Source organism: Corythoichthys intestinalis, chromosome 13 (genome assembly GCF_030265065.1).
Source record: "Corythoichthys intestinalis isolate RoL2023-P3 chromosome 13, ASM3026506v1, whole genome shotgun sequence".
Taxonomy (NCBI): Eukaryota; Metazoa; Chordata; class Actinopteri; order Syngnathiformes; family Syngnathidae; genus Corythoichthys; species Corythoichthys intestinalis.
Window position 1 is genome coordinate 423,405 of NC_080407.1, and position 23,208 is coordinate 446,612.

At 48.3% G+C, this 23,208-nt stretch overlaps 1 protein-coding gene across 7 annotated transcripts in view; it reads right to left on the reverse strand.

Moving 5' to 3' along the window:
* The window catches only part of celf2 (cugbp, Elav-like family member 2), a 70,502-nt gene that overhangs the window by 34,874 nt on the left and 12,420 nt on the right, over positions 1–23,208 (reverse strand). For 6 of the 7 annotated variants that reach the window (XM_057854693.1, XM_057854692.1, XM_057854691.1 and 3 more), the window contains exon 2: positions 20,557–20,592. In XM_057854693.1, the coding sequence (XP_057710676.1) occupies positions 20,557–20,592 (36 nt within the window). Of the gene's footprint in view, positions 1–8,617; positions 9,002–20,556; positions 20,593–23,208 lie in introns of those variants that run through there. The other variant, XM_057854694.1, reaches the window with a different exon arrangement.

Here is a 23,208-nt window from a genome sequence, read left to right on the forward strand (position 1 = left end):
CGGTAACGCAGGGTGGCACGCGCGGAAGGGAAAAAGCATCAGATAAATGTCACGCCGGCTAATGAAGCCGCACCGGTGCCCCGGCGCTCGGCTAGCGGCGCGCTAACGAGCTGACGCGGGCTAATGAGGACACGTGCGCGCCAAAGACAACACGCCGACGCGTGACGAGCGCCAAGGTTACGTTTCCCCGCACCCAATCGCGACTTTCCCTAAATGATGGCATTTTAGCATAAGCGGCGCCAACAACAGCGAGTGCGCTTTCGCTCAAACGATGCGGCGACAGCGCGACGCGCTCGGGGGAAACGCAACGTTTCACCCTTGACAGCTTTACACGCATCGATTGTGTCGACGAAGCGATTCCGAAGCGTACGCAGAATTCCGTGGGGGCAGGGGAACCGTGAAACTCAAAAATCACTGCTCACGAACACTTTTTTGCAGCCGTCATGTTGGGATAGTTTTGTTCAAATAAAAAACAAAAAATGTTGGGTTTTTTTGGGCTTCAAATGAATGTATATGTGTGTAAAGCATCAATGCCATGACAATACAAGATGAACTCTTTGGACAGGGAAATGATATTTGCAGATATATAGAAATTCTGCCAAATTTCTGACACGGATGCAACAAGGACCCAAATACATGAATTTTCAGTCCAAACAAAAGGTTTTAATTCTCAGCCCAAAAGGTGACAACCAAAAACCACAGCAATTGCTGGAAACAACAAAGACACAGAAAAAGCATTGGTTCAAACATGATTCTAGGCAAAAAGCCTACAAAAGGCGGTGGCCCAGGCCATGACGGAGGCAGACGCAGATTTTTATACACAGAGTCGCAGGTGGATAGAATCGGCATCATTAGGAAACATATGGGCAGGAAGTAACAGTGAAACAAGGAGGAACACAACTACCAAAATAAAAGCCTACCTGAAAAACCTGATCAACAATTACGAGACATGACAATTTCCATTTGATCCAGTTTGATTCAAGAGCTGTTGATCAACTTAACATTACCCATTGCATTTTGCCAACGGATACAAGCCAATGAAAAATTTCAAGATATTTGAAGGAAACAAAATGGCATATCTGTAGGATGATGATATTTTGCCTTTCCATCAATCTCGATTTGATTGTGATATATCCATCCAGTTTGATTCATTTTTACGGACCAGGTCATGGATAGCGACTTCAACATGGAGGGCAAAAATATGCCATCGGAAGAGCAGAAAATGAAGGTAAACGGCCTGAAAGGAGTCAGGTGGGCGGAGAGGCGCCAAGATTGGGCCATAACATTAGCGGCTATTAGGGGGGCCGCTTTTCATTAGGCTTTATGGCTCGGAAAAACATTGTCACGCGTGGCAATTAGCGACGCGACAGATGGCTCGATATGCCAAAAACGCCTGTGTGCCCGTTTAAAAAAAAGTCTTTTTTTCATTCCCGACCCAGCTCGGCGGGGGCAAATCAACAGCGTCGTGTTGGACACATGTCCACATACGGATACAGAGTATGCTCATTAGACCGGGGTGTGGTATGCCACCAAAAAAATAGATGCGCATACATTTTTGGGTACTTGATCGAGAGAGGCCCGGCAGTCATTTTCCCACAACTGACGTTTTGTTGGGAAACTTACAGCTGCTGTCCTTGTGAGTTGTTTTGCTCGCCGTAATTAGTAGTTGCTTTGAAATCTATCGGCAAAGGGACAAAAACATGAACATTGACGGTCGGTCCTCCCAGTTTCAATGAATCGGATGTCGATTGTTGTCAACGGCGGGCGACACGTCGAGTCATTTTTGGCAAAGATAGCTCTTTTGCCTACTTTCTTAAGCAGTGTAATATCGATACGGTACGGGCTGAACAAGATGCCAGAAAATATGGTACCGGTACGGCACCGGAGACATTAGCTCCAATTTGAAGACGACCGAAATCCGCGGTTGCCTTCCCATCGGGGGCCCGAGTGCGTTCGCTCCAACAAAAGCGAGCGAGCGTTAAACACGCCTCGTCCCTGCTAAAGTGCGCAAAATGCTACCGCGGGAGCCTACGGGCCTGCCAGATCGGGCGCGGATTTGCCAACGCGCCTGTCGAGGGAGCGCGCTGGCAGGAAATTGCCGACGCGTCGCGATACGGGACGAGGATGCGGGGAGCCTTCTTCATCCTCGCTGTACAACCTAAAAGTACCGCTTCATTAAACATTGACAAGCGCGCGGAGCAGACGGGCACGCAAACGCTCCGCTCGCTAGGATGCGCGTCGCAGCCTATGAGTTAACCGTTGGGGGTAAAAAGGAGTCACGTGACAACCGCGCTGACTCAACAAGTGGCGTGGAGCCAAGCAGACCCTGCGCTGGCGGGCGTAGCCCCAAAGTTACTTCCCGTTGACGAGCCGGTCTCGCGGCAGGCGCCGTCATACAAAGCGGCGCGCATCCATTGCACCCCGTTAGCCGTAATAGGCATGGATTTTTTGGGAAGGGGCGGCGCCAGACCGACAACCCCCATCGTGTCACCCGGACCGAGATTCTTATCGAGCGTCGTGCAGAATTAGACTAAACCTCGCTCGGAGCGTGTCGCGCACGCTCGCAAAAAACAGGAGACGAGACGAGCGTTCAATCACGTGGCTCTTTAAAAGACTCTCACTTGTAGAGCCGTAAAGGTGGCAATTCGTTCATTCGCCGCCAAACCTCCCACTTCAAATGGATTGGACGTCTGGCAATGTTCATGGCAACCAATGAGTTAAATAGCTTTTTTATTATGAATTGCACATATTATTTGGTTTCCTGGTCCCAAATTGGTTTGCTAGTCGTTAGCTCCACACTCGGAGTGTGTATTCGAAGGCCAGTTACGGCACGAGGCCGCGCCAAGGCCTATCCCGATCCACTCAAACTTGGAGGATGCTCATCATGCTTCGTTTGAGACGGTTTTGGAGGACGCCGCGCTCTCACGCTCACGGCTTTTCGTGCCGCCGCCGCCGCCGCCACGAGCGGCAAGAGATCATTTGAAAAGGCGGCTCTAACATGGCTTATAAATGAAAGTACTCAAATTTCACACAATTTGTTCGTGCTGTAGGGATTTTACTTATTTGAACATCCAAATGCTATAAAGGATACAAAATGATCAACATCAATACATAGTTAGCTTGGCGCTATAAAAATGTCCAGCTGTTTATTTTATGATATCAAAGAAAATTCATTGAATTTTGACACGGTGCAAAAAGACTTGTAACGGGCTGCGGCAGAAAGTCAGACTATCAGATCATTGAAAGGTAAACGTCGCACCTGAGCTACGGCCAAATCGGGAAACATCGTGATGCGCCGCGCGCATGTTTGTTAGCTTAGGGCTAAAGCTGACGGCCGCGCTCCGCGGCGGTAGGCGAACGCGAGCTGCTGTGTCACTGTTTGCTGTCAGCGTTGAAAGCTTTCAGAGGGACCGGCTGAGATTTGATGTGGCTCACAGCATCTGCGCGCGTGCGCCCGAGGCGCTGGTATCAACACTCGTGCGCACGCGCGTGCTCATCCACTTTCACAAACTTTCTTTCACTTGAGCACATTAATACATTCAACATTGACAATCACTCAAGCCTTTGACTCGACATAGGAGAGTGAGATAACAACGCTCTCTCCCCTGAGTGGCAGCTAATGCCCGTCCATCAAACAAAGCACTCGCGGTAGACGGCCCGTCCTTGGCAAACGGTCGTCAGCCGTCACCGGCGGCCGCGCCCCCGTTTGAGGAACGTCAAACGCCGACTCGCCGCTAATAGTTCATTTTGCCCCCTCGACCGATGAACCGTTTGTTTAGTCGTCAGGGCGAGGAACATTTGTTTCCCTATTTTCTCAGTTTTATTTGGCAATATTTCACGGGCAAAGGATTATACAGTCAAGTTGAAGTCTCGAAATCTTTCCACCGGGTCGTCGAAATGGATCGGACGTCCGCGGCGGCCAATGAGTTAATCTGAGGTATTCGCCTCACGGACAGAGATGCAATGGTTCGCTTTTTCAGCCGCCGGCTCCTTCAAACCGTCCGTCGGTGACCTCCCGTCGAGGCGCGGCGCCATTAGCGAGGTGGCGGCGCTAATAGCTAGCGCGCTAATTCGCCCTCCGAAGCCGCTTTGATCCAAACGGCGAGCGACAAAGTTAACGAGCAAACAAAACAGGCGGCGCTAAATGGCGGCGGGCGCTCCACCGGGAGCCGCCTTTTGATGTGGGAGCAAAACAAGACTGGATGCGGCGGCGGCGGCGGCACCGCCGTCATTAGGGCGGCGGAGGTGAGGCGGACTCCTAATTAGGTTGCCGCTTGATTGAAAGCAAAATGAGAGCAAAACGAAGGAAATGCCAGCTTCCGCAGGGACGCCGGGGGAAACTTTTTACGCGTCGAGAATATTACGTCCTATAAAAAAAAAAAGAAGAAAAAAAAAAAGAAAGGCCCGGAGCGACGTTCCACAACCAGATGGGGAAGGTTTACCGCTGCGTCGGGTTCGAACGGATGTCTCCTTTGAAAGGAAGAACAAAGTCCGACCGTCGACTTTGCAAAGAAATCCCAACAATTACCTCTGCCTTATCCAAATGTACTGTCATTTGTTGCCTGCTGCGGTAGAAACATTCCAGTTCATCAATTAGTCATTGTCTTCCATTGACAGTGCTAGACGTCCAATCTATTTGAAGTGGGAGGGATGGCAGCCAATGAAAAAAAACTGCCCGCTTTACACCGACGTCTACAATTTTTTTTCTCCAATTTTTAAGCGCCACATCGTTGGAGGTCTATCACCGTCAATGGCATTCAAGCGCTCCCTCAAGCATCGTACGCCGCCGCCGCTGATCTGCAAATCCCGCCACGCCGCGACCCGCTAATCTTCCGCCGGGAACAATTTGGACCGTCAGCTACTTGTCACTCGCCGTGTATATTTGTCATACGCCCGCAGGCGTACCCGCCCCCTCGAGCGGCATTAACAAGGCCGTGCCGGCGCGTAGGCCGGCGGCGGTGTCGGAGGGGTCGTCGGGACGAGGGCGATAGGCCAAAACGGCGGCCCATGTAAGTGAACGGACAAATTTTGGCTGTAGAGGGTGAAAACTGAAAGCCTTTTGCACAATAAAAGAAATAAATTGGTCGATTCTTTTAGGATTTGTGCCACAGTCCACGTACTTTCATTCATTTTTGGATTCGACTTCTATTTCAGTTTTTTTTAACTGTCTTGATGATTTCATGTGAATTTTATTCATGTTTTGGGATTTTCATGTGAACTTCCTTGTGTTGAATTGGGCTATATCAAAAATTCACCTTGAGATAAGCGTTCTACTTTGATCGCATTTTCCTGAAAAAAAAAAAAAAAAAGGCACCATATCATTGAATAACATTGGCTAAAATGTCGGTCCCTCGTGCGGGTGATGGACTTTTAAGTGGACCCTGATGATTTCGCCGGTGCAGATTAGATCCCAGTTATATAAAAAGCCCCCCTGAGGACAAAGCGGCCGAAGATCAAATGCGTTCCCACGAGCGCGTGTCTGGGGATTCCCCTCGGGGCCGACCGCTACATCACGCCGCCCAATAAAGCCGTCGACCCGCGCGCGCCGGCCCCCGCAATAAGACCGCGACGACGGCGCCATCCGTCACGCCGCCGTCTACGACGCGTACACATCCAGACTGACAAAATCACGGGCCGCCGTTGACGACAATCCTGTAGAACTGTGGCAGGAACTGCTGGGCAGCGACCAAAATAGTCACTCACACTATATGAAGCTTTATTGTAAGAAATAGTTTTTCTCCCCCCGCCAATCACTGGTAGCGCACTATTACTATTGTGTATCGAAAAAGGGATAGACCTCGACAAGGCGGGTGCAGATGAGCGACCGAAAAAACAAAACAAAACAAAAAAACGATGGTGGTGGCGGCGTCCCGTAGGGCGCCCTCGTTTCGGATTAGCATTCACACAATGGCGGTCGCAGTCAAGGTTACACCTGACAGGAAGCCCGCCCGCCACTCGCAGGTTATGCGCGCTCACGTCGCCACTCGGCCACGTCCATACTAAGTAGTCGGAATGAAGAGACGCCAAAAAGGGAGTCAGACGGGGACCTTCACGACCCCATTTTGGGCTAAGGTAGACTTGTATTTTGAGTCTTATGCATACGAGCTCTCTCGTATGATTTGGGTTAGATTTGAGTGTCAGATTGGTTTTTGCTGCAGCCATTTTTCAGTGCTGCCCTGAAACCAGTGAGACGTCCGACCCATTTGAAGCGGGGAGGTTGGCGGCGAATCCCAGTTCAAACGGAAGGACGTCCACAAGTGATGAACCAGCGATTTATATTCACAGCAGAAGGATGTGTTAGGGACGATTCAACGTTTTGAGTGGATTTCAACCTCGAATGCAAATTCCGGACATCTCCGGGCCTTAATCCGAAATTCCTCTCCTCCGGCGCCGTAATGAGCCGCTCTAAGACCGGGCGGCGGGAATCATTTAGCACGCTCCGACGGCCGCGGATGAACGGACGAGAGCAGAAGACGGAAAGAAAAAATGCCAGCGGTAAGCTCTCCCCGCGGCGGACTATTGACGATCCCGGGGAGGAAGAGGACGATACGCTGAGAAGAGAGGCTTCATTGTGCATTTTCCCAAGGCCCAGGGACACGCCGAGAAGAGCGCGTCTGCGCGTACGTGCGCGAGAGTGGCTAAAAAGCGGCGCTTATCTCAAGGCCGCCAGATAAATACTCGTCTCGGAAAATGCATTCAGCGCATCCTACTCGCACGCTTTGATTCACAAAGACGACGTTTTTGCACGCGTGAGAACATTAAGTCGCTTTAACACGGACGTCGATGACGGAGAAACGTTCGGCTCGCCTCGATGCGGCGCGACCAAAAACGTTCACGAGGTAGCCATCGTACGCTCACGCTAATGATTTCGGATTGTTTGAAGTCGAGCCGCGAGAGCCTGCCGCGTCTTTGCGGTATTAACGTAGACTCTGAAACGGGTCTGAACAAACAACTCGTCGCACAATTGTCCCGAATCTGTGTTAAAAGCAGAAGAATGCCCGCAAAGGTCTGGGATTTCTTTCTAAACATCACCGTCTGTCCCGATAATCGATCCTTCCGGATGGATTCAGGCACCAAAATAATCGCGACAGCATACGCCAATTCTCAGAAGCTTTTCAAATGGTAGCAAAAATAAAGCACGAGCCCGTCCCCGAGCCGACGAGGGAGGAGGTGGGGCTATCCAGCGCGAGCTTCCGGTCACCTTGCCGCCGCGCACGTTCATCTCGCTCGCCGCTAGCGTGACAGGAGCTAACGCTTGCCCGGAATGAATGTCACAATTCCATGATCACCAACGTGACCTGGTAAAAAATCAAGCAGGGGTACATATAGTACAGCGAGGTCAACGTTGTGAGAGGGAGTCATTCGGGCTAAGCGCCGTTTGCCCCGAGCTGTCCGCCTTCTCAGCGGCCCCGCCGCCGAGAGGGCGTGAACGGGCCGTCCGGTGTCACCTGCCCACATCGTTCCCACGTCCTTTGGCTAGAACGGTGCGTCTCAATTCTTTTCTGTGACCTCAGCCCCTCTGCATATCATTGTATCCTTGTGTACATTAAAGAAAAATGAGAGTTCTAGAGATTAAGTGGCAACAGTGGCGCCCCCAGGGGTGGCCACGGCCCCCCTATAAATTTGTTGGCCACCCCGCTTGCCAGTATATCGTTAGGTTGTTGTAGCACCAGTTATGCATTTCATCCCAAATGCACTTACTTTTCCCCAGTAATTCTTTTGTTTTGTTAAATGTACACCTGATGCCTAATATATACACAACACAATAAAACAGAATTGTTGTGGAACTGAAAATGTTGACTGGACAGTTATGGACTATGCACATTAAATCATTAATAACATCAAACATTACACAAAGTATATCAGTCCTTAAGTCTTTCTGATAGTTTCCCCCTGATCTTTTTACTGCAATAATATAATGGAAACCTGAAATTATGGCTCTTAGTTTTGGTGTGTCACCCCAAGATTTTAAGTGACCCCATCTGGCCACCCCTATGAAAAATTTCTGGAGGCACCACTGAGTGACAATAAAGAATATTCCATTTTTCTATTTATTGGTATATTCGCTGAAAAAAAGTCTTTCAGTGACGCCTATATTTATTACCAAGAACAACAACAACAACGGACTTATGATTGGACCAATGGGATTGAAGGAGTTACGACTCCTGACTATTTGCATTGCCCTTTTTTGCGCAGCCTTCCGGAACATTCCGTTACAGTCTCTCCCGTCGTTTGTGAGTTGTTGAACAAGTTAGCGTGCGTGTACGCACTCCGCTAGACACATTTGCACTTGAACGCATCACGCAGCCAAACAACATCACAGCTGAGCCGAGGGGACGCAAGTGGGACACGGAGGGAAGGAGGAGGGGTGCTTCTAAAGGAAACGCAGCACGTGTGTGTGAAAGAAAAAGTGCCCTCCATCCCCCCCAAAAACACAAACGCACACCCCCAAAATCACAAGTCATATGCACAGTCGGGCGGGACCAACTTAGACAGGCTTGAAATGAAAAGCCCTCTCTTTGATGCGATCACAGGCATTAACGGCGTTATATTTTGAAAAATTTTTTACCCCCAAAGACCCTACCCTGATTAAAAAAAAAAAAAAAAGCAAACTCACATTCGGTCTGCATGCATGAGCAGGCGACTCTCCACCATCATGTCAGGAAGGAAGTCTAGATTGTACGTGGAAGTCATGCTGGCTTTTTCTTTGTATGAGGGGAGGGGGGTGCCGGCTGACGGGCGGACAGGCGTCCGTCCTCCCCGCGGAAGACAAGACAATCCGGCACGGTTGCGCCTCACATTCTGGTCTTCCTCCTCCTCTCAATTTGCGCGTCTCCTCGTCGCCGGTGTCCGCTCCGTTGAGAGCGCGCGCACGCGTGTCCGCCCGCTCGGAAGGCGGGGCGCAGAGCGTTGCGGGGGTGGAGCTCGGCCACGAGACCCACCGCCGCCCCTTATCTACACTACGCGCACAAGCCGAATAATTCCGTACATTGGACCTCTGTCTACGTTAGCGAAGTGTATTTATAGCATTCAAAGAATATGCGCAAAAAAAAAACGGCGGTAGACGTCCAATCCATTTGGATCGGGAGGGTCGGATCACTGCCGGATCGTTGATAGATCTATTACCGTCAATGGCAGCCAAAGAGTTCGTTGTCAGAACGTGAGCAGGAATAGTTATCTGGAGACCAATCGTTTGTCATGAAGTGACCATCAGACTGTTCCTGTCATCGACCAATATTTTAGCACCGGACACAATTATCTAGGGATCAGAGCGACCCGAATGAGATTCTGGAAAGGGCCCCGTTTAATTGGCGGAACAGCGTGCGCACGCCCTCCCGACGGGAGCCAAAAATCGGCAGGGGCCGTCAAATATAACCGGCGCTCTCCCCGAGGAAGACGATGTAGGTCAGGACGAAGGGCGAGCAGCGGTATAAAAGCCTTTTCACGGTTGCCTCCTTCCGCCGAGGAATGTTTGTCGGTTAGCGAGACTGCCTGCTTGCTAAAAAACAGAACCGGGAGCTTAGCGGGAACCTACAAAACAACATTTCGGCTTTTAACACGCATTAGCGCGCCGCTGCTTTAATCTGGCGTGAAATATGAGGCGCCGCCGCGTTTTAGGAATGGCGGGGATTGTTTATTTGTGACGTGAATTATCTCCAAATGGATAAAGTTGAAACAGCCAAAGAGCCACATTGGTCCCTTCGCCCCTCCCGGTCCAAACGGATCAGACGCCGTCAACGGCGGCCAAAGAGTTCAAAAGTAATCGTGAGGTAGAATCGATAGATTTTGAGCGTTTCAAACATAACGGAGTGTTCCGTACGACACGGATCGCGACGAGCTCCTCCGGGACGGCGAGTGATTTCCAAACGGAGAAAGAGCCCCACCGTAATTGGCCGCCGGCGCCCGTTCCGGAGAGCCCTTTCATTCATCACGGTGTCGAGCCAGCTCTGCCGCGCTTTGCGCTTCCCTCATTAAAGCGGGACCCGGGCAGCGGCGGTCACCGCCTCTCATTTATTTTCATCTGAAATCGGCGCGGCTCGGGCGATCCGCCGTCCTTTCCTTTGCCGCGCCAACAAACACAAAAGGCATTCGCTCGCAAATATCGCATACGTATCATCGATGCGGACGTGCTGTTGCGCGATTAGCCGTAGCTCTCAATCGGCACTCAAAGAATACGCATCTCTGACACATGTTCCACACTTCCATTTTGACTTGTTTGGATCTGTGACAGAGCCCATTATTTCAATGCAAAGCATTTACTCATCAGTGGGACCAAAGCATACCACATCAATGAACACCTGACCTACCGTACAGATGCATTTTTGTGTTATTTCAATATATTTTTAAGGTTTGCCCCTCCCGGTCAATAGAGATGGGACGTCTAGCGCGTCAACGGCAGCCAACGAGCGCCCAATCAAGGCTCACGTGAATTTGACAGAGATAATTCAGCGTTTCACACAGCTCGCCCTCATTAATTATCACCTGTACGGATTGCCAACTCGGCCGGCCGAGTGTGGCCACGCATTGGATTAAAGGCGCGTCTCCCCTGACACGTTCTGATTGAAAAGGCGCTCGGGCAGATTAAATCCTTGTCGCGGGCCCCTCGGACGGCGCGGCGTTTCCCGCGACGGCCGCTCGGATCAAAAAAGCTTGAGGGAGGCCATATTACGACAGCGGCGCAAAACCAACAAGCGTATCAGCAGAGTAGTAAAAAGCCTAATTGTCACCGGGCCATTAGATAGACACGCTGTTGGGACAGGGCAGTGGTCAGGAAATGATCCCTATCCCTCTTGCGTGCGCTCCTGAATGTCCATATTTTGGCAGTAAAAGAGGCTACTAAATGGGCCACCGATCAAATCCTGCATGAAAATGGTCAAAGCTTTTCTTCGGAAGCCACTCGGACAAAAAGTCACTTTTGTTCAATAAAAGTTATTTGGGATACTTGTCATGAAAAAACAAAATAAAACCTGGGTAGGATTGTGAAGAAGAAAACTGCAAATGAAGAGCATGCCTTTTTATAGGCCGGCGACACGTCGCGTTGGCACTAAATTAGCCGCCCCAAACATCAATATCATTTGTTTAACGACACCCGGCGAGACGCTTTGCAGACGGCGTGCATCTCGATGTCACGGCGGGGAAGGAAAATGCCTGTCGGGGAATTTCGGAGACGGGTTGCGGGGTTTCTTTATTCCGCCGTTATAACAAATGAGAGGAAGAAAGGTCAAATTCTGGTGCGGACGCAACAAGATGGGATGACCTAGAGAACACTGGGATAAGAAGATGAACAGGTCGAATCCGAGATAAGAACTAGACGAGACGGATTAAAAAAAAAACCAAAAACAAAGACGACCAGATCATTATGCAGAGAAGACTGAGACGAGAGCCAGTTTAAGGCAAAGAAGATCCGGACCAGATCCGGAGCTAGAAGCGGGTCAAAAGAAACCAAGACAGTGTCGATTTCCCATCATCTCAAGTCAAAATGAAAGAAATAAGCGGGACGCAAATGTAGCTTCAGTTAGCTGGCCGGGAAAATGTCAAATCCCGCTTCGCTCGGTTGGACAGCTCTGTCCTTAAATCCCGCGGTCTCGCTGGCTTTTAATACTTCTTATATTTTTAGCCCCTGATGACAAGGCCACGTTTGGAGAATCACTTGAAATACGTATGTACAGTAAAAACCAAAGCTCCGCTTGTAAAATCCCAAAGACGGACGCCGCGAACGCACTTCACCGCCAGGCGGCGAATAGAAATGGGATTTTCGGAGCCACCAAAGGGTCGAAAAGCCTCCGAGTGGGTGACGGCGAGGAAAAGAATACAAATGATACATATTCATTCACGTGTGGGCGGAATAATACAAAAAATGCAAACGAGCTCCAGGGCAAAGCGGAGCCGGAGCGGCTGCGATCGCATCGAAATTATTTCCTGACGACAAATCTACCTCCCGAAAAGCAATCCGTCGATCTACTGTACATTTGAAGCTCAAGATCCCCATCCGTTTACAATCGGCGGCTCCTTCAAAAAATTGGGCCAATTTTCAAGTCAACGACGTCTGGAAACAATGACGCCGTTTCACCATTTCATGATCCATTCTCCCACTCTGGATCTCCATCCACCTGTTCCCCAGAAGGACAAGACAAGACCTAGGGAATAAGAGAAAAGCTTCCTCCCGCCGGGGCGCCACGTTGAAGTAATCCCATGTGACAGCCCCGCGGGAGTCCGGGACCGACCGAGTGCACCCCGCCGCCTTTGTCCCAAACATCATCCTCGTCGTCACGGGGATGTTTTTTTTTTTCGGGAGGAAAAAGCAGGAGATGAAAATAAATGGCGTCGAGCCGGGCCCGGTATCTCCTCATCTACTTTTCATGAGGCGCATCAATGATGCATAGCGCAGTAAACTGCTGAAAGAGAGCCCGGTCAACACCGACGTACCGCTTTAGCCAGTCACTGGACTGCAAATGGAGGAACGCCAGGCTAGCCAGCATGTTGGGAGCTTTAAAAAAAAGTGGCTTTTGCAAACTCGCCGCTCAAATGCCCCCTACCGGTCTGGAGGATGAAATACATTTTCACAGAACGTTGAAATATACTCCAAAAATGTCAGAAAACAATTCCGCCGCGCACCTGGCGAGCCGCTACCCACCACCCGCCCGCTCGTCCAATAGGAAGCGGCGCGTCATCGAAAATTCATGTTTGCCTTGATGATGATTTATGCGGAATTTGCCGAGCCGGGAGAAAAACCCAGCTTCATCGGGGCATAATGGGACCTGGCGTCATTAGAGCGTCGGTTCATCTTTGCTCAACACCTGCGCATGCCCTCAAGGGGGCGGCGGACAGGACAAGCTCAGTAACTCAAGACCGAATAAAGGGATTCTTAGCAAACTTGCAGTATATATGTTTGCGGCAAAAAACAAACTGAATATTAAGGTAGTGAGGTCAAAGGTCAGAAACATTTTGTGTATTATTTTCAACCCCGCTTCAGTAAATATGCAAGGGCTGAGCGGTTAGCACGTCCGCCTCACAGTTCTGAGATCAAGGGTTCAATCCCGGGCTCCGGCCTTCCTGTGTGGAGTTTGCATGTTGTCCCCGTGCCTGCGTGGGTTTTCTCTGGGAACTCCGGTTTCTTCCCACATCCCAAAAACATGCGGTAGGCTGATTGAACACCCAAAACTACAGCCCACGGCCCGCCTCCACATTTGGTCCGGCCCCCTGAACATTTTTTTTCCTGTGAAGAACCCAGAGAGGGTTATTTGGTTATTATCTATTTAATGAATAGTGTTATTATTATATTATATTCCATTATATATATATATATATTTTTTTTATTTACTTTTGTTAAGTGAAGAATCCAGAAAGGGTTATTTGATTGTGACTTTCTGAAAAACAATACATTTTTTACATTTAGGCACTCCTGAAATCGTCACACTTTTTCTGTTACAAACTGACCCCGGCCCCTCATCAGAGAAGGTAAAAGTTATGTGGCCCTCTATACCTTTTTTTTGGTCAAATTTCTGGCTAAAAATCAAATTAATCCATCCATTTCAGAACGAAGTTGCGATTTTTCCAATCGACTTCCAGCAGGTCGGCCCTGAAATTCCGCCGATTTGTCGTTGCGCTTTCCCCCCTCGCGCTCTCTAACACGCTCCGACAGGGAAAGGTCGGCTTCCGGCGGCGAGGCTCTAGGTAGGCGGTAAGTGGAAGGGCGTCGTCATGGTAACGGGAAGGCCGAGCGCGGGTGCCCGGCGCGTCGCGTGCCGGGACTCCGAAGGGATCGGAGGATTTTCCCACCGGCGAAACGGCCAATTGACTCCTTGGCCACCGTTGACGGCGATAGACGTCCGATCCGTTTGGACTACGAAGGACACTCCCGGTCCAAATGGATTGGAGTTCTTGCAAATATACTCCAAGATCAGCGATTGGACTAAATATGGTGACTAAATATTATTAGTGTCATTAATCAATCAACAAAAGGTCAAATGCCAGGAAAAGAATCCCCTATCCCTCCCGTCTCGCTATGCTTCACCCGCCCGCTGTCCACTTCATTCAAGATACCTAAACAAACGAGGGGGAAAAAAAAAAAAAAAAAAAAAAACCTCTCTGGCTCTCCCCTTGACGTCCTCCTTCCCGTTCTCCTGGCCGTGAGTACACGGGCGGGAAAAATAGCACCAAAACATAGCTGAATTATTTAGCCTTTCCCCGCGCCGCACGCCCAAAAATGCTTGACTCGGCACATTGGAAGAAAAGGCTGAGGGAAGAGCGGGGTAAAAATTGCATTATGTTCAAGATTCCGCAATCGAACAATAAGTCTTATCTGGTGTGAGGCGCGCACGCAGAGTGGGCGGGACAAATTCGCCTTCCCGTCGATGCCGTCGTTCATCCATTGTGGCCCCCGATAAGCGCCCGGGATCGTCGTGTGGGTAACGGTGCGGGAGGAGGCGAGCGAGGTCAGAGAGAGGTCGGAGAGATGGTGCGGCGCCCGCCCGAGGGACAGATAAGACACCGCTTTTGCGAGGGGAGGACGGAGGGCGTAGGCTTAAAACAAAAGCCCGCCGGCGGCGTCCGATCGGATCGCGAAACGTTCTAACGGGGCAAATGGGACGTTTCCTGGATACGGCGCACCAAATAGATATCATCACAACAGATCAACTACTGAAGCAAAGAAGAAAAAAAAAGGGGAAACGGGCCAATTGGCCAAAAAAAAAAAAAAAAAGTTGGACAATTTTTAGGTCAACAATGTCTGTAAACAATCTCAAAATATTCATTTGTATGATGACGATGGATGTCCGAACGTCCTGATGGCAAGTAAATAAACGTCACCCTTTCACTTCAAATGGATCGGACATCGACTCGTCAATTTAAAGAAGTATAGAACTTTTTTTGCCGATTTGAGTATTTGGTTGATTAGTGTGGCATTTAATGGTTTGTTTTGAAAGTGTTTGCATTTAGTTTTATCGATTTGAGTGCCTGCCCACTAGTGCCAACAGTGAATATGGCATAACTGATTAAACAGTGCTGAATCCAGCTGCTCCCTGTTAAGGCAAGTTTGTGTTTGAGGTAATGCACTTTTTTTTTTTTTTTTTTTTGTGGGAATATGTGTTTGAATGACTTTTTAAGAGCATTGTGAAAAAACATTAGCATTTTAGCTCGCGGACTTTTTCAAGCTAGCAAATGGTTCTTTTGTTGTACATACTTAGATCCTCATTGATTGATTGATTGATTTTTTTATACCGTTTGAGGCTTAGGTATTTGACATTTTAAATGAAGGCGCTATTCCGCATTGTTTGACGAAACATTTTATGCTCTTTTGAAATTGCAATCTCAGCAAGCCTTCGTTTTTCATCTCCTAAAATTTATTCTGCAATGCTTTGAATGTTCCTCATCCGATGACTGGATTACGCAAACTAACTAGTTCATAGATTAATCGACGACTAAAATAATCGATAAGTGCAGCCCTAGTTTGAAACGCTGGCAAAATCCCGCAAAAAGCCAACTTAGAGATAAAGTAACTGGTAAACTGGTTCTGACAACAAGGCAGGTAAAGCAGCTTTACATCAACGCGGCGGGGGTGCGCGGCGCCGATCCATTTGCCGACATTAGCGCAGGCGCTTTAATTCGTCGCCTTCCATTAGTCGAGAAAAGCGGCCTTCGGCGCTCAATTATCCATCAGGAAAAGAGGCGGGCGGCGGCGCGAACAATAGGCGGCGTCGGCGAGCGCCGCGTCGGCTCATTAACGTCACGTTCGGCCCGATTTTTCCATCCGACGCCGTCGGGGAGGGGGCGGGCGTCGCCTCTTTTGTCAACGTTCCGACTTCATTAGAATCATAATGGACGGCGGCGAGGCGCCGTGGAATATTTTGGGGGGGGGGGGGGGGGCGGGTGGAAGCTCGCCGGTAAATAACGCACAAACAAATCAATTGCAGCGCAGATTCCGTGTTCGCATCAACAGCGACACAACAACAACGCGCCATCCAAGTGGGGCGGAACGTGCAAACGAAATGGAAGAGATTTTGACAACAACTTTTACTCATTAGCAAAGAGGCAGGAGTGTCATCATTGTCGTAGTTCCTTTCGAGAGGTGCTCTATGGCCGGCGCCATTAATAAACGACTAAATAACGATCAAAGTAGTTTTTTGATTGTCAATTCATTGTTTAAGAGACATGGCCATAAAACCTGTCCAGATCCCTTTTTGAGCCTCAATAATACAGTACCGTATTGGGCCGAATATAAGACCGTGTTTTTTGCATTGAAATCAGACTGAAAAAGGGGGTGGTCTTATAGTCACGGTCTAGATGTTATACCCATTCACGACGCTAGATGGCTCCAGATATCATTGAAGCAATGTTCTGTCATGACAGATCTCAGCAACTCTCAAGTTTAACCAGTTTGCATTTACTGCCATGTTTTTCCTTATTCAGATTTGTTCCAAGACTACAGTTAGACTTCACTTATTATTGCAGTTTTGTTGTTTTATCACAATAGATTGGTTTATTTACATTTCAAAAACCAGAAGCCATTCATTTACGAATGTGATTGCACTTTAGTTGACATATTTAAATGTTCAGATATTAAGATTGGAATGAGGCAAAACAACATACTTTTTCTCTCAATTATATTGTTATAATCATTTGTTTCGAATGTACTGTAATTATTTTCTGTATATAAAAATAATTTGGTGTTCAAAAAGTCTTTTTTCAAACTTGAGTCTTGAAAAAGTGGGGGTCGTCTTATAATCAGGGCCGTCTTATATTCGGGCCAATCCGGTATATACTTTTTTTTTAATTAGAAACAACAAAAAAGGAAAAAAGATAACTATTCTCTGTGCATTCCAGTCTTAATTAGAAGAGATTACAAACAACAAACCCAAAAGTTGAGGCAAAAATGTTTGGACATTCCCCCAAAAATGGGAATCCTTTAAAAACAATCACAAGACCCCGACCTCAAAATGGACGACACGGCAAATACTCCACCAATGGCCAATGACGACCTCTCAACAAATCCCATGGCTTTGTCTAGAATTGCAATACTGAGCGTCAACAAGCTGCATTAAAACATGGCTGATTTGCTTGTTGGCAAAGCGACTTCCACACGATGCTCTCACACACACACGCGCCGGGAGTGTCGGAACGTGCGCGTGCGTGCGTGCGTGCGTGCGTGCGTCGCGCTCCACCGGTGTGATGATGCTGCGGCGTGTAGTGAGACTCGCTAATTGGCTCACCTGTCTCTCAGCCATCTGGTGCCTCTCACCCAAAAAAATAAAAAAAACAACACACATACAGTAGTACACACAAGTCAGTAAAAGGAGACTGTTTTTTCCACATCATGTTTTTGTTGCTATTTTCAAAACAACAATCAACAAGATGATCATTGGGGGGTGGGGGGTGGGGTTCCAGCAACAACCGCTACTATAACACACAAAGTGTATTCATGCTTACGGAAAGAGTTACACATTTTCCCCTGTATCCTTATTTTGGGCATTTCTAACTATGGTTTAAAAACGTTTTTTTTTTCTCTTACCAACACAATTTAACTAATTGGCCGCCATTAACGTCCAATCCATTTGAACTGGGAGGGCTGCGGTCCGAGAGCGGTAAACTCATTTCAAGTTTTAATGCAGTTTCGAAGAGCCAAAGGATTGGACGTCCATCGTGGTCACTGGCGCTGAAAGTATTTGTAATCTTACAAGAATTTCAGTACGGAAACTAATGCTGCACGACGTGTCGCCAAAACAATATGTATAAAAAATTCTTTCGACATTCTACCCGTCCGTTGTGATTATCGCCATGAATAGAGCTGTTCCCACAATGCACGTTTCAGCCAGCAGAGAGCGCCCAAGTTCTGCTGAAGGAGTTCCATAGGGCAAGGTAGTAACAGCAATCCGCCGACGGTTTCCCCCTGCCCGCCGTAAATGAGCAATACAATTGAAATTACCAACGCACCATCCGCACAATTCATTTCAATATGATTTTGTTTATTCATCATTATAATATGCCAACTTGATTTAGTCTTAAAAGTCAAAACCCCTTGCTAGGATTAGTAGATAACTGCTACTTCTTGTTGACACTGGATAGTTTTATGTTGAAGCACTACTTGATGCATTTTACATTGGAAGCAGGTCAGTTTATTGTCATTTCAAAAATAAAATCTGCCATAATTGTTGCCCCATTTTCTACCCAAATAATAATAATAATTAAAAAAAAAAAAAAAAAAAGATCGGTGCACACAGCGCTAGTGGAAACTGTCACTTATTTGGTTCGGAGGTGGCAGGTGAGCGGCGGGGAACGTGAGGGGGCTCACGATGCGCACCGCTGACCTGGAACTCATTGGGTGCCCAGAGAATGAAAACTATTACACGTGTGCCGCACATCCGCGTTGTTATTTAAAAGCTTCGACAATTCCGATCGGCTCCTTCATTCTTTCATCACGTACTCGGCGTGACAACAGGTGAAGGTCGTCGCCGTGGCGACGAGGCGCCGCGACCTCAATGCGGCGCGCGCTATCGTTTGTCCCGGCGGAAGTGACACAATGGGAACGAACGCCGTGCCCGGGGGGCTGGGGGGTTCCGAGTCATTCCAGCTGACGCTCTGATGGAAGAGCGATCCCCTCCGCCCGCTGTTAACCACTCTCCATAACTCATACGCGGATGAAATAAACACGAATGGCATCAACCAATTAAAAACATTCCGATTTGGAATTCCTTCTAAGTCTGACAAGGGGACTCATAAAAAGCCAGATTTTACTGCCAAACGATTATATGACCAACGGTCACAATCGTCACACGCGGCTTCCGGTCCTTAATCGGAGCCGACGACGATCGCCGCTTTTCCGCGAATGCCCGATTCAAACCCGACAAACGACAGCGTTCCGAGAAACCGGAAGACTTCCGGTAACAAAGTCAAGTTTTTCATGACTTCATTTTGTACAACCGACCGCAATGCTTAGTCGAGTTTCGCCGCCTGTCCAAATGGGTCGGACGTCGATCGCCGTCAATGGCAGCCGATGAGCTAAAAAAAAAACAAACAAACCAAAAAAAAGAGCTCTCCTCACCGAGAGCAGGCGCTAAGCTGCGCGCCAAATGACGTCATTTCATCTGGAATTGCGCCATTTGCGTCTGTTTTCCAGCTGACCGTTTTTTTCCGAGCGAGCTCCCTCTTGGCTAGGGGATAAATTAGAAGCGAGGAAGGAGCCTTTAACGCTGATAACTGTCACCGGCGAGCGGGCCCGCTCGCTCGTGAATATTCATAAGCGGGAGTACTGGGAGAAAGGGGGACGGAGGGGGGTTGGCGCAGAGAACGCCGCTTGTCACACGAGGCAATATGGGACGCGGCGTACCGGGACGCCACATTGTGCACATCCCTGTAATTATGCTCTCGGCTGTCGGTAAACAGGAAGCGTGTGCGTGTGTGCCCGCGTGCACACACCTGGAACCGGAGGGGCCTTCAGAGCGCCGTTGTATCGGTTCCACTTGTGCGCCGGCGCTATTCATACGCTAATCAACACGAGTGCAAGTGTGTGTTCGAGCGCTCACGTGTGCGAGACGTCGCATCCAGCTTCGCAGCTAGCGCCAATTATCAACTGTGTGGCTTCAAAGCACATTATTCACGCAACGCCATACACCGACTGCATCTTGACACACAATGATACACAAATACTTGCACAGATAACACAGGCAAACAAACCGAGAGCCACAAATACACTAAGGCCTTCTTCTCAGTTAAAGCCCAATCGTGCAGATAAAAGTCAGAACGGAGAATTAGAAGACAAAACAAGCAGAGCGTGACATCAAGTAACGCATCATCAAAATGTCCAACGGTACCGGGGTCGGGCGCTGAAGTCGGAAGTATTGGCGTTTAAGCACCGGAGCGGTAACTGATGGGTTTGGTACATATGTGAAAGCTCTTGTTTGAAACATTTTTCCAGGCCATCCTTTCATCATCGTCACTTTCTTCCCTCTGCTCCACTTCCTCTCCTCCTCCGGTGCCTCCGTTCCCTTCTGATGGTTGGGATTTATATTTTACTTATCTATCCTCCGCAGCCCCTTTGTCCTATTTTCCTTTCCGCCATTCCGTGTCTCATCCTCCTTTACTTTCCTTTTCCCCCTGCAATTTTTTCCTTTTGTTCTGACCCTTCCACCTATGACGTATGGCTGAAAGCTCCAAAAAGTCCAAAATTGGCCTCATTTTTGGTTCCACCCCACGCGGATACGTTATTTTGCAAGACGGTCGGACGACAAATCGATTTGGAAACGGCAACGCAATGTTGACGGCGACACACTCAATTGCGTAGGAAGCCTTTCTGCATATAATCTTTTATTGATGGTGGTCTAGGAATGCAACGTGTGTGGGGGGGGGGTACATTCCAACAAAACGCCATCTTTGCTTCCTTTTCTTCCCTGGCCTTTCTCGCTTTTCCCAGGCTGACAACATCGATGATGTCGGCAGCCGCGCACTAAAAACACTTGTTCTCGTCCAGCGCGTCGTCGTCGCAGCGGTCGATACGTGTCTGCGGCTCGTAGCCAGCGAGCACTGAGGGAGTTGGAAAAAAAAAAAACGACCAGAAGTGCCTACCTTTGGATTGGTCCGCCGAGGTCGCCGGCGTCCTGCCTGGAAACACAAACGTCAGGATTATTTTCTGGCCCGTTGAAATGAAAGGAAACAGCTTCAATCACACATGTCCAGTCATCGGCAAAATGAATAGGTTCGCTTTGATGAAATATTGCTAAACAATCACAATAATAGTCAAAATGTTTTGACTTATAAAGGTATTGGGGGCTGAAAAAAAAAAAAAAATCGTAATACGATGGAAAAAAAAAACGTCACACTATGACATCACTTTACGTCATATGTTTGGAAGAGACGTGGCTAATTGGTAGTATGACTTTTTTTTATATAAATCAAATCTATGAACAAAATGCTTCGATTGAAATATTACGACTGCATGCACTTTTTTGGGCGTATGACCTCGTTTAACCTCTGTTGTTTATTGCTAAAACGAACGCTCTTCATTTATGAATGTCGAGGTCATGACTCGGGAGTCCCAGCGCCCTCAAATATGCAAATGCCGCGGGCAAAATCACAACAATGACATTTGCAAAGGCTCCGCTCCGGCGATGGAGACGCGGCGCCGAGCGGAAAACGGACTCGGGCGGGCCAAATTAGTCTCGTTTGTCCTTGGGAAGCGTGGACAAGTTCCTTCCATCCGCCGGCTTTTCTGGCCGTCATTCCGCGCTCCTTCCTTCCTCCTTTTTCTTCTTCTGGAGCATGTAAATAAATTGGTCCCCTGGCACACGCTCGCACACCTCCGGAGCTCTGCCAAATTAGTGCAGGTTTGATGTCACCGTGATAAATAAAATAATAAATGAACGATGCGCTCATGAATAAGCCATCCTCTTCGGCGCGGCAGCCAATCACAGCGCTCTTTGCATTTCAAAGACACAAGCTTGTCCGTTTCATCTGCGGCCACCGAAAAGCTGCTCTTGTTATCCCGACGCGCGCGCACTATCTCTTTATTCCAAATTCCATGAATTATGAAAAAGTGGAAATGAAACACACATGTGTCATTTCTGCATTTGGTGCCCCCCCCCACACACACGCATATGAAGACACAACTGCAAAAGAAGGGGGGAGGGGGGGAGGACAACACACATATCTGCCATTGACAGTGACAGACATCCATTACATTTACCGTATTGGCCCGAATATAAGACGGCCCCGATTATAAGACAACCCCCTCTTTTTCAAGACTCAAGTTTGAAAAAAAGACTTTTTGAACACCAATTTTAATACAGAAAATAATTACAGTACATCTGAAACAAATGATTACAACAGTATATTTGAGAGAAAAAGCATGTTATTTTGCCTCATTCAAATCTTAATATCTGAACATTTAAATAGGTAAACTAAAGTGCAATCACATTCGTAAATGAATGGCTTCTGGTTTTTGAAATGTTAATAAACCAATCTATTGTGATAAAACAAAATTGCAATAATAAGTGAGGTCTAACTGTAACTGTAGTCTTGAAACAAATCTGAATAAGGAAAAACATTGCAATAAAATAATGCAAACTAGTTCAACTTGAGAGGAGCTGAGATCTGTCGTGACAGAACATCGCTTCAATGATATCTGGCGCCATCTAGTGCCGTGAACGGGTATAATGTCTAGACCCCGAATATAAGACGTCTCCCACTTTTTCAGTCTTATTTCAATGCAAACAACACCGTCTTATATTCGGGCCAATACGGTAGTAGACTGGGAGTTGGACATGTAACGGCACAGAAATATGATCGTACATCCATGCGTTCTTCCCTTGTCGAGTTCACCGGTGGGTTGCGCTAAAGCTAATCCCGACGTACATCGACTTTAGTGCTAAACGAGGAGAAGCGAGCGCAAAGCAGCTGTCGCCGCGCCGTCGAAAGAATTCCCCGGAGGGAGACGCTAACCCGATTGTGCGGGCTGCGTTGTTGAAACCTAGCGGGAACGGTGAACAACACGCACAGGTGACAACAAATACTTTGCTGTCTGTTGACAAAAACGTCAAAGAAACAAAGAAAAGGATAGATAGCCGAAAGTGGAGAGTTACGGACAGTTCAGTTCACTAATTGACAATGGTAGTCGTCCAGTTCTTTTTATCTAGCAGCCAATGCTCCCCTTTTCGACATCCATTTTGACCGGGAGGGGCGAATGTTCATTCAGATTGGGCGTCAACGGCAGCCCACGAGTAAACCCGAGTATCTTTTTTAGGAGCTTGTTTTCATCAAATGAATATTCAAGAGCACTGGACACAGATGAATTTGTGAGCAGGCTATTTTTCATCTTTGTTTATGGCTTATGCAGAAAATAAGTTGACCACCCACACCCGCGCAATTTAGTTTTTATCATCATTTTGGCCGTAAGAGCGTGTCTGCGTGCAGCCCATCTGTGTTCGACACGGCTTTTAACACATCTTCAACACCCCCCCCATTTGACACATTCTCACTGGCAGCAAAGCGGGCGGGCACGCTAGCTACCCACAATCCCCCGACCAATCAACGCACATTTTAAAAGACTTTCACAGGTTCAACTCCAACACCCTCGGAGGACTTCCCGCCTCGTCATCGACGTCTACATCTCACCTCTGTTTTTGAGGTATGTGTTGAGTGCGGGCGCGCCAATGTGTCACCGCGTTTATATTTGAACAGGCGATGGCATGTTTTACAACACGGACGCAAGTTTCCCGGCGG